Consider the following 14,498-nt stretch of genomic DNA (forward strand, 5'->3'; position numbering starts at 1 on the left):
TCTTCTTGCTATGATACCAGCAGGAGCTAATGGCCTTCTGTGGATCATGTTTGACTCCAAGGGAATGAACTTAAAAGGTGGAGGTTTTAAGCACTGTGTCAGTCCACTGAAGGACAAACTTTGCTTCTCTGAATCCCTCAGAGATGGATTTCTTTATCCAAATAGCCCATTTGTGCTTTCTCAGGAAGTCAGTCACTAAAATTTCCATTTTGAAGTTAGCTTGGCCAAAAGACTAGAATGAATGTGGTATCTGTACAGGAATCACAATCTGTGGTGTGACTGTGGAAAAACTCTGGCTGATGTTATCCAGCAAACCACTGAAATACTCTCATTTATTAAGTACTGATTCTTACCAATTTGGCTCTGAGAGTTAAAGAAATTTCCAAGTTCTAGATGAATCCTGGGATTTACCAGGGATTTTTTTTTTTTTTTTTAGACAACAGAGCATATGTGAGGAAAAAAATGGAATTTACATGGTGTCATTTGTCAAATATTTACTATATCTTTAGTGTGTATGCATCACTGCGAGAAACTATCAACTACAGTAATAAAGTGAAAAGGTTCACTGGAGTTACATTAAGCAAAAAAGAAATCTTCACCGCGGACCAGGAAAAAACCCCACAATAAAGCATAAACACAACTACCTGGCTGTTTGTGGTAGGTGAGCTCTCTGCTTGTTAAGCAGAACCACCGTTTCTTGAAATTCTTTTTCCCAATCCGAGTTCTTCCCTGAGCTCTTTTATACATCTCACTGCCAAAACAACAGATGTAAAAATTTAGCTACAAATATTAAAGTAGTTCATCCAAAACAAAGAATTGTTCTTTGATTTTAAATGACATGAAAGGCTGAGTAAGATTGTATTACATATATGAAAATGTCTTTGTCATCCATAACTTTTGCATTTATTTTGGCCGTGCTAAGGGAATAAAGTTTTTAACTAATTTAATATTTATAACTGTGCTATTCAGACCTAAAAGGGCCAAACTCACCTGAAGTTTCCCTTTAACTTCCAATGATAACACTACTTCAAGACTGAAGTTTTCAAAGTACTACTCTAATACCTGTAATTTCATTCTATTTGAAAAACTACTCGAGGAATGTATGGACAAGGAATCATGCCCATTTGGCATGAGGTTCATATGCTACTGTAACTTACCTGATGGATGTTACTTAGGCAGTTCTAAGATGGAACAAAACCCGGATTTCCTCACTTCCAGACTCCTGCTTTTTGTACTTACGTAACGTCTATACTGACACATGACTTTAATCTCTAAATTCATTAAATTACCCTTCTTTCAGGTGCACAGGCTCACTCGTACCACTGGACTCTTTAGTTTCAGTAGATGAAATTTCATCCAAGAACTAAACAGGGAAATGGGCAAAAATTATACTTTGTGATAACATACATCAAAAATTCAGTTATCTTAAATATCACTAATAATATTGTAAAGTTCTTTACTGAGGAATACATATAATTATAACTTCTAAAACAAAACACATATTTAATTGTACAGGAAATCCTAAGTTACACATTGGCTACGTATTTTAAAAAGTTTATTCTCAAGTTACTTAAAACTCAGAATACATTTCTCTGTAAAAATAGCTCAATCTACGATCCCTAAACTATGACTCTGAAATCTATAAAGCTGTGAATAAAAAGAGTTGTTTTTATTTTGTTTTTGATTTACAGAAAACTCATTTGAGGGTACAACTTAACTTGAACTAGCAAAGGCTATTAATAGTCTGTATTTATCCTACTTACTGTGAATATTCACACACTGTACTATATAGTATGCTTGATTATGGGGTGCTACCCCGGGCCACACTAGGGTGTAATATAATACACAGTATATACCTATTATCTTTTAAAATTCTGAAATATTTCTGGTCCCAAAGATTTTAGATATAGGATCGTGAACCTATATTTTAAGTCAGGGATCACCAAATTATGGTTCAGTGGGCCACATTCAACCTGCAGCCTGTTTCTGTAAGGCCTATGAGTTAAGAACAGTTTTTATATTTTTAAAGGGCTGTAAAAACAAAAACAAAAATAAAAGCAGAGAAGAATATTTACTCTTTTATAGAAAAGACTTTGCTAACTTCTATTACATATAACTGACTTTAGCCTGGAGAGATAGTACTCCATAATTATGACTGAAGTGTAACTGGGTTCTCTGGAATAACCTGGAAATCTAATCTCCATTTATAAACTTCCTAGGGGGAATGTGAGAACATGGTGGCTCAAGAACATTGGAGTACCCATCTCTAGCAATGGCAGGCCACCCCTGTGAAGAGCAGTTAGCTTCATGAATATGCTACCCTGACTGGTCAAGAGCTTCCTGGCATGCGGTCATCTCTTCATGGGAAAAAGAAATTAGTATTTCAAGGAACAATCCTTGTTCTTAGAGAGGAATCCTATCTTGCCACATAAATGAATTACCTACTTGTTTAGTGCTTGCTTTTTCCTTTATACTGTTCTATGTTGTCTCACGTGGGACAAAAAAACAAAACAAAACAAAAAAAAACAAAACTTACATTCCAATAGGGATAACACTGAGGTACAAATGCCTAATCTAAAGTAGAATTGTGGGCAGTCATATTTTCTTAAGACTGGCTATAGACTGCCCACCAGAAGCCACACTTACAATTTTTTCTAATGTTTACTTCTAGCATGTAAGAAGGAAATCTTGGTAAGTAAAGGAACAAGAACAGTTTCTTTTGCTTTATATGTGGTAATACAGAACAAGTACACAAGGGAACTAAAGAAGTGTCCTATCCTATCTCCAGTTCTCAAAAGAGGGACTGTTCACTAATGGAGTCACAGACTTACTTAAATTGGTCACAGACTTACTTAAATATTTCATTTCTCAGTATTTGCCTGAAGGCACTGATCTATTTACTTGAAAAATACTTATTATTTACTTATGACAATTATTACATCTAGTATTTGTTATATTTATATGGAGCTAGGAGGTAAATACAATTATATCAAGTGAAAGAAAACACAATAATTAGGATGGACTACAGGCAGGGTGAATATAGGTATTTGCTCAGGGCCATCCCTGTCTACAGCTGTGATCCCAACATTATCCACAGTGTTCATTTTCACTCTTTAAAGTGTCGAGGTTTGCACACTAAATTATATGGTCACTCTGTTTATAGAACTATCCAGGTTACCCTTGCTAAACTCTGTGGGAATAGTACACCAATACAAAATGAGAAACTGGGCTTCAGAGGCTTCTACAATTTCTAGCAATGCATATATCCAGACTTAGTAAGTAAATAATAAAGAAAACTTAGATTAGGGCAAAATATCCTATGCTGGTTTAGGAGTCTAGAACCAAATCTGACATAGGAAATGTATTATGGTGATAGCCCAGGAGACTGCGAGTGGGTGACACAGGACAGACAGATCAGGAACAGGCTAAACTCCTGGGACTCTTAACTACTTTCTCCACTGACATTATCAACTCTACACATTCTGATTTTATCAGGGAAAAAAAAAAATCAGCTGCTACCATAACCTAGGTCAAAAAAGTGGGAAAACAACCCTAAAACAAAAGACAGTATATCATAATCTTGCCAACAAAAGTCTGCCTACGCTGTCCCACAGATGTTTCAACAATGTCCTACAAATAAAAGGGCAGTTTTTCCTCCGCCTATCCTTTTGAAAGCCTTTCTCCTCAAAAGCCTTCAGTGATTGCTTAAAAAGACTTTGATTGAACTTGCACAATTCTAGATGAAAAATTCCAACTGGTTTTATTTTTTAAAAAATCATCATTTTCATCTACTGACTCCCTATAAGAATTCTAAGCACATACACAAAAAAGTGCAAACATACACTTCATCAAAATAGACCCCTGGCAGTCAACTGTGAATCAATCATGCTATAGAAATTGAGTGACATCTTCAAAATTTGGCCTAATTTTGATTCATTAAATCAAAATTGTGATAAATAAAATACAGTACTTCCTTCAAGCCAAGTTTAGATTACTTCAAAATAACTTTACAAATTTTAGGGTTTTACAATAATGCTACATTTTATTTAGAATGATTTAGAACTCAAGACTCAAGAAATCTGGGTGCCTGGGTGGCTCAGTTGGTTAAGCATCTGACTCAATTTTGACTCAGGTCATAATCTCACGGTTTGTGAGATCAAGCCCCATGTTGGGCTCTGTGTTGACAGTGCAAAGCCTGCTTGGGATTCTCTCTCTCCCTCTCTCTCTGCCCACCCACCAAAATAAATCAATAAGCTTAAAAAAAAAAAAAAAAGACTCAAGGAATTACAGATCCTTTCAAAACATTATCAGTTTCTAAGTACAGCAATTTTTGTATGTTATAAACCTCACGTTAGGATATTAAATACTGTAGTCTTCTGTACATTTTAATTTACAGTAACTTGCCTTAAGTTACTACCATAAGCCTACTATATTTTATAAAATGGTTGATAATTCATGTATTTTTTTACTATACATCAAGCATCATACTAAGCCTTTATCCCTAGATCAGAGGTTCTCAATCAGAAGCAATTTTGTCCTTCACAGAACTTTGGCAATGTTTACAGACATTTTTGACTGTCAAATCTAAGAGCATCCTACCAGCGTCTAATCGGTACAGGCCAAGGATACTGCTAAACAGCCTACAGAGGCACAAGACAGCCCCTCATAATCAAGAATTATCTGACCCAATTGTCGATAGTGCTGCTGGTAAGAAACACTAAATCTAGCTTAGTAACACTAATTTGTGTTACTAAGACACTGGCAATAGCAGCTGTTGTTAAACATTTAGGTATTTCCACAGCTAAAAATCCCATAGTTTTTTACGGGAGAAGAAAGGAAGAAAAAGATAGCTTTTCTACATTTGATGTACAATTTAAACATTATTTTTTTAAACTGAGGGTTAACTTCTAGGAATAATATGAAATGCTATTTCCCCAATGCTATTATGATAAGAAATGTTACTATTCCCAGAGTAAAACAATCATACCTTTTTAACTGCTATAATATATCGTTCTTCTTGAAACATTTTGAAAAATTCACACATGAATGTCTCTTTGAAACTTGACTAGGAAAAAAAAAACACACAGAATTCACATATGTTAAGTAGAGAACTAAGAATATAATGAACTGTATTTTTAAGCTGAGGATTAAGGCCTAAAAGGAATCAATCATATATTTCAAGAGAGTTATAGGACTTGGAGGGGGATTTCTTTCAACAGCTATTAGATGATATGGCACGAACAGATCAATAGAGGTTCTTACATCTGTTCACTAGACTCTCTCCTCCACTTAGATATATTAGTTTAAATGAAACTTCTTTAACAGATGACTAAGACACAGCAGCTATCTAAAAGACAGCTACTGCATCTGTGTATGCGTATTTTAATTTGGAAGGGAATGAGTGAGAGAGGGGGATAAGGTATAACAACATTTAAAAGTGTGAATACAGGGGCGCCTGGGTGGCTTAGTCGGTTAAGCGTCTGATTCTTGATTTCAGCTCAGGTGTGGAGCCTGCTTAAGAGTGTCTGTCTGTCTGTCTGTCTGTCTCTCACCCCCTCCCTCCCTCCGCCTCTCTAACTGCTCATGCATGTGCTTGCACTCTCTCTCTCTCTCTCTCTCAAACTTGAAAGAAAAAAAAAAAAAAAAAAAGCAACAACAGAAGTGTGGCCACAAAGCAGAAGATGTAAAGACTTACCTTGCTTTTGGACAGACTTCCCCAGCTTCCCAATGTTTGAATGGTTTTTGAGATGAGAGTTAATGTTCTAATTGTCTGTGCATCCTAAAGAATGTAAAAGAGACACAAAACTGTTAAGTTTTTAGGAAACAGAATTTGTGTAAAAGGTAGAATAGAGTGAATAGGCTACGTTGCTTTAAAACAGTGATTCAAAATGTTGATTCAAATCACTAATGTAGTAAAAATCTAGCTTATGATGGGCACAACTCACCAGTAGTGTATATGTTGCTTTGCACAACATGGCAGGTTGGATTACCTAACAAATTGCACTCACTCTTGAAAGGTCAAGCAGGTCTACATTTTCTACATTGGAACTTAAAATGACAGTTTCCAAATTTTCTGTACTCCACCCACCTTCTAATCCTACTCAATAACAGATATAGCTTCTACAATCAATTATTTTCATCATGGAAGCAATGACCTAACTAAACTTAGGAAATGAGAAGTCACCTGGTTCATGTAGGATCTTAGCAGAGGATAACTACCCGGATCTGTTATCCAAGCTATTTTTTAGCCTGTCTACCAGAAAAAAGTAAATATAAGTAAAATTAATTAAACAGTTCCCTGATGAGTCCTTGTCTCCTTCCTTTTTTTTTTAAACTGAAGTATAATTTACATATAGTGAAATCACCAGATTTTAAATGTACATAACCTAATGAGTTTCCACCAAACCATGTATCTGCATAACCAATTTCCTTATCACATAGAGAATATCTTTATTTTGGAGATTCAAATAAACAAGTATCTTCCATCAAAATTTACATACAGAAATGCTCTAGGTTTTTGGTTACATTCCTCAATATTTTAGAATTCCCACACTGGAAATAACAGTGAATGTGAAGGATAAGAGACGACCAAGATGTAAGGCAATCTGGAAAAAAATGGAGCATCTGGGATATGATCATTATGATATATTTATGAAACAGTTACACACCTTATAGTTATTCAGAAATATTTCAGCTAGAACATGTAAGATTCCATTATATGTATAAAAGGTCCCTAAAATTTTCTGCCTTTGAAGAATATAAGATTCTTAACAATGGCTAATAAACTGAATTTGAACTGAATTTCATCAAGACTTCCCTGTTCAAATTTGTTGTTTTTTTTAAGTTTATTTATTTATTTTGAGAGAGAGAGAGAGAGAGAGAGAGAGAGAGAGCAAGAGTTGAGGAGGGGCATAGAGAGAGAGAATTCCAAGCAGGCTCCGTACCATCAGAACAGAGCCTGATGTGGGACTCGAATTCAAATCTGTGAGATCATGACCTGAGCCAAAATCAAGAGTCAGATGCTCAACCGAGCCACACAGGTGTCCCCAAAAATTAGTGTTTTTAAAAAATTATTCAGGGGTGCCTGGGTGGCTCAGTTGGTTGAGCGTCTGACTCTTGATTTTGGCTCAGGTCATGATCCTAGGGTCATGGGACTGAGCCCTGCATCAGGCTCTGTGCTGAGTGTGGAGCCTGCTTGGGATTCTCTTTCTCTCTCCCCACCCCCCGCCCCCAACTCACACTCTCTTAAAAAAGAAAAAAAAGAGTATTCATTCATGTATATGTATACAAATGTACATGCTTAAATTTGTGTATATCTTTAAGCCATGTAATGGCTTTAAAATGTAAAAACTACATTTACCTATTTTCTAATCTTCTGCAATCTGATTTTCTTGTACTCTACAAAAACTGGCTTCTCAAAATTCGAAGAACTTCTAAATGTAAATCCAACAACCTTTAACTGGTTCCCCTCCCCAACCACTCTGTAACTTTCAATACTAGTCTTGACAATTCCATCACCCTGAGGTCCCTGGGATTACTCCTTGCTCTCAACTTCTGTAGTATGAATTGTCTAAACTACTTACCTTGGTACTAATCAAGTACTAGTTTAGATTATGTACCTTATGTATTTGCCCTATTCTCCTAATTAGAACGAAAGTTCTTAAGAAGAGGGGATAAGTTTACATTTAAAAGCAAACTAAATAAAGTTACATGATACAGTATGAACCAGTCCTTCTAGCACACTGATTGGAAAAGTGACCCAAAATACAAAGTTTGTGGTTAGAAGGACTTTATTGCAACATCTGTTACAGAAATATGCAAATCCAAGTCTGAATACAAGGGAGGGTCACAAACTCAAAGGTAGGAGTTCTGTTTATACCCAGAATGCCGCTGCTAAACTTTTTGTGGCCTAGAATTCTGCACAGCTTTAGTAACAAGGCCGGAGAAAGGACAGTCCTGTGAACGAAAGGGCACTGACCCACTCTCTGCTGCAGCTACTCACAGCCTGTTTGTCCTTTGGCAAGAAAGGGTGTGCTGCTGCAACAGCAGCAAGGTTCTACTCAGTTCTCAGAGTTAAATGAGTGGGCAATGTCATGCAACTGTGAACAGGAAGGGTGGCCTTCAAAGCCCAGTTTAACTCTAAAACCCCTGTGCCTTCCCTACCCTGTATTAGTGAAGTTTTCTAAGGGCAGAGAGTGTCTTCCTCATCACCACATCATCAGCATTGAGCACCAGTGTGTGCTACATTATAGGTGTTAGAACACCTTAAGTGCCCTTGCGGCAGGAAAGAACAGGGGTGAGCTCAAAGACTGGGAAGATTGAAGGAGACGACAGCATTCCAGTCTAATTCAGTTCAAATTGAGTGAGATCAAATCCTATTTCATCAGCTGTGTGACCATGGAGAAATTATTCAATTGCAATTTTCTTATCTGTCAATGGGGATGATAATAGAATTGACCTTACAGGGAGGACTAAGTAAGTTAAAACACAAAGTACTTAGAAGAAGGCCTAGTACAAAGCCCTAAGTAAATGTTGGCTATGACTATTACTTGCTACACAAATTAGCAATGAAAGCAATTAGATAAGATTATAAAATAGAACATAAAGGGTTAAAATCAATCAGCAAAAATATTCTGTATGACAAGGAAACAAACAGCAAAAATAGGAGTTTTAAAATGTTAACACATAGATCTACACAGTACACATTCAGATATAAATAAATAGGATTTCAGAATGTTTTTAAAGTTTTAAATCTCATATATTTATAATATCAGGTGGATAAAAAGTAAAAATGTGGAGATACCAAACAAATTATATTCCAAAGTTTCTACACCTTTCAGAAATAAATCTCTTCAAATTTCTGTGAGATTTAAAAATACCTTTAAGATTAAACTAAACCTGTAACTCATGGAAAACAAGCAAACAAACAACCCTACTACTATGGAAATTTACACACACACACACAATAGCAAATATAATGGTAAATATAATGGATCTTCTCTGCAACTATCATCAAGCTTCAACAACTATCCACATTTTATTACTTTTGTATAATATCTTTTTAATAACAAAAAATAGAATTTTTAGCCTTCTCTGAAAGGCTGAAATGGCTAAGAAAAATGCCAAGTAAATTTAAGTACCAGTTACAAGAAAGCCAAGTGAAACTGGCTTGTTATTTTATCTTTTTTAAATAAAAATAAGTAAAAATGGAATAAAGCTTTGAGAAGAACAACACTTACTGGATGATGAGGTCGCAAATGAAAAGTATGAGGTGATACTACGGCTACAGCAAAGAAACGAAGAAATACAAAGCTGCTCACTGCAGAATACTGAACATGAGGGTCATCTGCAGGAAAAAAATGGTGAAATGTCATGCATAAAAACACTGAATTAAAAAACAAAGATGACAAAGTGAAAAATATTGAAAAAAACATAAATTAAATAGGAGATCAATATAATTTGTCTAGTGGGGATTGAGTTGATGAAATGGTAGTAATGATTATGACTAAATTAAAGTAATGATTATGACTAAATTAAACCTCTGGCTAAAAAAATCAGAAAGGAACAATAAAAAATAATTAATTAATAAAATGAAAGGCAAAGCTACCAGGTCTTCAGAAATATTTTACTTTGGAAAATACCTCTTTGCTCATCTGCAAGAAGAGGCTCCTGAAATTGCAACAATACAAGTGGTATCTAGCACTACCTCGTGGTTATACTGAAACCCTTAAGACTAGGATACATTATTTTCAGTTCTAGGATATTGTTTCAATTTTCCCTCAAAAGTCTTGATAACATCAAAGATGATGCAATAAAAACAACCAAGTGAAAATCTTTCCTTTAAAAAAGATATCAATATTCCATATAAAAATGAAGATGAACTGAAGACCATTTTTGTTTTTTGTCATTTCACCTACAGCTTTTGTTTCAGACTGGAGTCAACACTTAACCTGACAGTGAGATGACAGATGCAAGTGGTGAGGGGGGAGAAGGTCTGTATTTGGTTTAACTCTTGTAAGTCACTCAATAGGTAATCATGGGCAAGTCATTTAACCTGTGCTGCTTTAGTAATTGCTGTCCACTCATTGTCTCCTCCCTGACTTTCCACTCACCTTCCTAAGGTAACAGAAGAACAAATGGGAAAATATGAAATGTTTTCTAACAACAAAACTATCACTACTGTAGTCTACTGAGAATACGAAAACATACGAACATTTAAGCCAACAAAAAGAATAGAAGACACATTTGCATTTATAAAAAGCCATAAAATGTGTTTTAGATCATTTCTATAATCATAATTAAACATACTTTAAGGCCAAGATCAGTGGGTGGTGTAGAGTACAATGACTATTGTATGCTTTGTATTCTTTGGAATAAGCCAGACTCAGGTTGGAGACCCTTCTTTCTGCTGGCCATGTCTTGGACCTTGGGCAAGTTACATAACTTTTCTAAATCTCAGTTTCATTATTTACCTAAGGGGAGCAGTACCCATGAGTGAGTGTGAGCGTGAGAACAGGAGATCACACATATGGTGGTTGTGAGCATGAGAGCAGGAGACAATGCATATGGTAGTGTAGGCATGAGAGTAGGACTGTGTGTGTTCACAAAATAAACACTCATTGTGTTTGTCATGATTTAACTCACTATTTAAAAGTATAATTTCAGTGAGCATCTTGCCATATGTTTAATGTCTCTGCTCCCCTTATTTGTGTTGTAAAAACTAGATTTAGTATACTTACTTGAAGTTGATTATGTCTTTAGTAGAATTAGCAAAGACATCCAGGGCTGAATTTATACACGTTAGTTAGACAATTCAGTCCCATAACTTTACCACTGGGTAAATTTAGTGGAGGGACAGATAACTGTATACACTGTGTGTGCACATACATACTCATACACTTGAAAGAGCATGGTAAAATAGCAAAATTTCTTCAGATGGTTACAGAAATACGCTTATACTCTCACACGGCTGGGTAAGACTAATAATTTAAGTAGCTACCTTACCTCCTCTCCCCTCCCCCTATTACAGGCAGATCTGGAAAAACAGCTATAGCAAAGTTATTTACTTATCAGATATGCATAAAAGTAGAATAACTCCAAATATTGACAATCAGAGATAGCAACGTTTCTAAACAAAGCCTTGACATAGCCGCTTTTGCAAAATTAAAGCATGTGTTGATTAACATATGTATCTCAAAATTCTAGGTCTATTGTAACAGAGATGTTTCTAATGTCTCCAGACATTTCTATAAAATTGTAATTTCTATAAAATTTCTATGTAATTTCTATAAAATTGTCCTACCACCAAAACCTTAGCATTCACAAACTGTCAAATCCAGTCATAGTTGTACTGAACTAAAAATTCTCATTATTTAAATGCACACAAGTGACAAAAGTAGCTGGTACAAATTACAAAGGTGTTTTTGTTTATTACATTTAACAATCTCGTAAGTACCTAGTATAAATGTTTATTATGTTACAGTTCTAAATGTTTGCCTTTCTTAAAAATAATGGTGATTTTTTATTTGTTCTTTGTATAAAGTTGTCATTATATTGAAAGAAAACAATTTGTTTTGAGACTGTAAGGAAATAAAAGTAGATGTTTCATTAAAAAGCTGTATTTATTTTGAAAAGATTGTACCTATAAACCTTAAACATTGTACATAAGCCAAATCCACAGTAAATCTACACAACAATATCCAATACAGAAAAAGAAATGGCATGTTTTAGTAAAACAAGGCACTTACTAGGAAATCGCTGAGTAGCCATTTGCCTTAGGGAATAAAAGGTATCACACATTACAGTGGGGCAGCTCATACTTGATTTTACAATCGTACTGAATAACTTGTCTACGTAGTAGCGCAGATTCTCCTGTAGGATTTAACAAGGGAAACATCAGGATTTTAACTTTTATACATTTTCCACAGCCTTTACAGAAAACAATGCAGTGAAAATGAGATTTGGCAGCTACTATCTAGTATTCTAAAGTTCTGCTTCCCTTCTCTAAACTCACTTAGTTAAAGGACAATTTACATCCTGACTTCATTTAACAAATGAGATTGAGACTAGCTAAATATAACTGGTGAATGTATGGAAGAAACTTCACAAGAAGCAACAGAGAATAAAATGATCTGAAGAGAAATCAGGGAAATAACTCAGATATGCAGGCACATGGACACTGTGGCAATTTTATCTACTGCAGAGAAAACTTGTGACTCTCACATCATTGTTTTCCCAGAGACAACGAAAATGCTGATTGACCAAGTCATTGTGCCACTTAGCCTGATCAGTCTGACCCCAAAGGAATGGCTAGAATGGAGGCTGCAACCGGATACAGCCTTACTCCACTACTGTTCCCAGAGCCAAAGAGAAGATAATCAAGAACAAAAATAAAGTGAATCCTAATGAGGAAATAACAATATTCTAAAAACGAGACATGGGAAATGCTGCTAATAGTATGAGCATTAAGTAAAGAATAAGAAGCACTACATCCTTCCAGAGAGCATTATGGAAGATCACATATGGGAGAAGGCCCATTTTAATGTAGTCATAAAGATCACAAGGACTTACCTTATTGTTTTCTACATTATCTCCCTCTTTCAACTTAATAGGATCAATTTCACAGGATTTTGAGGATTCACATATCTGGAAAATCGATTAATTTTTCATTTAATTGCTCTTTTCCAAATAATTTTGCAAAGTGAAAAGAACTATTCTTTTTCTGATAATTTTAAAAAGTTAAAATTGTAACAAAGTTTATAACCCCCATCCAGAGATAATGTGTACAATACTCCAAAAGAACTGTTAAAATGTATTTCTCATGTATCTGAAACTAGCTAAAAACAGAAATCCAGTAACAACAACCATTATGTAGATTATATTCAATGTGCCCTTCAAGTAAAAATCCACTGATGGAAAGGTAAATCATTTATCCTGCTTCTGAAGTGTTCACCCTTATTCTTTCAGTAATACATGAACGGGTGTATCATTCCTGTCACTAGGTTACTTCATGAAGGGAACACTATTTCATAAGGCCACACAGACTATTATTATCAGAGGTATATTCGGTACCTCATCTAGAATAGGTTTTAATGTTACTTTCAGGTAGTGCCCTCCCACTATTTTCATCATCTCATCCAGACATCGGGTAGCCAAGGAATTTCCTCTAAAAATTGTATTTGCATCTCTGAAATACAAACAGAAATAAGGTGAAACCAAGTGCAGTAAACAAAGGCTAGGAAACCAATAATATGAGATATGTGACTCTGGTTATACATACAATTTTAGTAATTTTTATCATCCATTTAAAAGCTTGTTGCCATTAGGATTTTCAAACTTACCCAAACTACTCACCAAAAATATTAAGTTAAAAAAAAAAAAAAGCAAACTATATTTATGAACTACAAAAGTGGAGTATGTGTGTGTGTGTAAGACAGTACTATGACAGGAAGGGGAAGTGACCTGACTGCTTTTCATAATGTCATACCTGTGTATATAAGGGTGATACATAACGGGTGAAGGGAAAAAATAACCCTGGAATTTTATTTGTGACATGTGAATCATTACAGGCAGCAGCAAAGATTAGTAACAGGAAATTTCAATACTGAATAAAAAAAAAATCCTTCATTAACTGTCAATGTTGCTGTTGGTGGATGCCATTTGCTAACTTGAACTGCCTTTTATTTCTTGCTAAGCAGTTCCTTTCAGACTCCTATCCAGTGAGGGTGGTCAATACAAAAGAACTCAAATTACAAAAACAATTTGGCAAACTCGGATGCAATTTTAACAAACATAATTAACATTTGAATATAACTCTTACTGTGTATCCTTCAAGTCTAATTCAGCCACTGCAGTGGCAAAAGGAACAAGTTTATCGTGATGCAGCAGCAGTCGGACAAGGGGCAAAACAGCGTCATTTTTATCTCGACAAATTTCACCCAAAATGTAAGCAGCTGAGGCAGATATCGGCTAGAATATAGAAAGGCAGAAAACAAGCACAAAATCAAGGAAATATGACTAAATGTTCAATCACTAGCCTGTAAAAGCAACTCAAGCATATTCATTGACTATTACTGTTGCATAGAATATTTAATTTTTTAAACTTTTCTCAGAGATGAAATTTTAAGCACTTACTGGAATCAAAGTACTGTGGTTCAGATAAATGTATATACTGACTATTTTAATAAAACTTGATACTGTGAAATCTTTTCCTAACTACTTACAGAATTACTTTAGCCTTTTCATATTAAATTATACACTTAAGATTTTTAAAGTACCTGAACATCTGGTGACTTTAGCAGCAAAGTTTTCAAAGGACCATAGTACTCTGAAGGAAGTACGTAGTCTTCTGTATAACATATATTTAATCTAAGAGACCCCAGATCATCAGTTTTAGATGACTTGTTTCCATTGTCTCTTGGTTGTAGCAAGTACCTAAAGTAAAAACACAATCAATTCCATGAGATGAGAATGAGCATCTAAGTCAATGAGGTAAACAA

General features: G+C 35.1%; 1 protein-coding gene across 2 annotated transcripts in view; it reads right to left on the bottom strand.

The window, feature by feature from the left end:
* RASA2 (RAS p21 protein activator 2) overlaps nt 1-14,498 on the bottom strand; it is a 122,453-nt gene that overhangs the window by 24,591 nt on the left and 83,364 nt on the right. The window contains exons 10-19 of one of the 2 annotated variants that reach the window (XM_053903766.1): nt 14,277-14,433; nt 13,820-13,968; nt 13,072-13,186; nt 12,571-12,645; nt 11,748-11,871; nt 9,240-9,346; nt 5,696-5,779; nt 4,988-5,065; nt 1,290-1,363; nt 645-751 (exon numbers count right to left, since the gene is read on the bottom strand). In XM_053903766.1, coding sequence (XP_053759741.1) covers nt 645-751; nt 1,290-1,363; nt 4,988-5,065; nt 5,696-5,779; nt 9,240-9,346; nt 11,748-11,871; nt 12,571-12,645; nt 13,072-13,186; nt 13,820-13,968; nt 14,277-14,433 — 1,070 coding nt within the window. Of the gene's footprint in view, nt 1-641; nt 752-1,289; nt 1,364-4,987; nt 5,066-5,695; nt 5,780-9,239; nt 9,347-11,747; nt 11,872-12,570; nt 12,646-13,071; nt 13,187-13,819; nt 13,969-14,276; nt 14,434-14,498 lie in introns of both variants that reach the window. The other variant, XM_053903765.1, reaches the window with a different exon arrangement.

Source organism: Panthera pardus, unplaced genomic scaffold (genome assembly GCF_024362965.1).
Source record: "Panthera pardus isolate Hobbes unplaced genomic scaffold, ASM2436296v1 HiC_scaffold_16, whole genome shotgun sequence".
Classification (NCBI taxonomy): domain Eukaryota; kingdom Metazoa; phylum Chordata; class Mammalia; order Carnivora; family Felidae; genus Panthera; species Panthera pardus.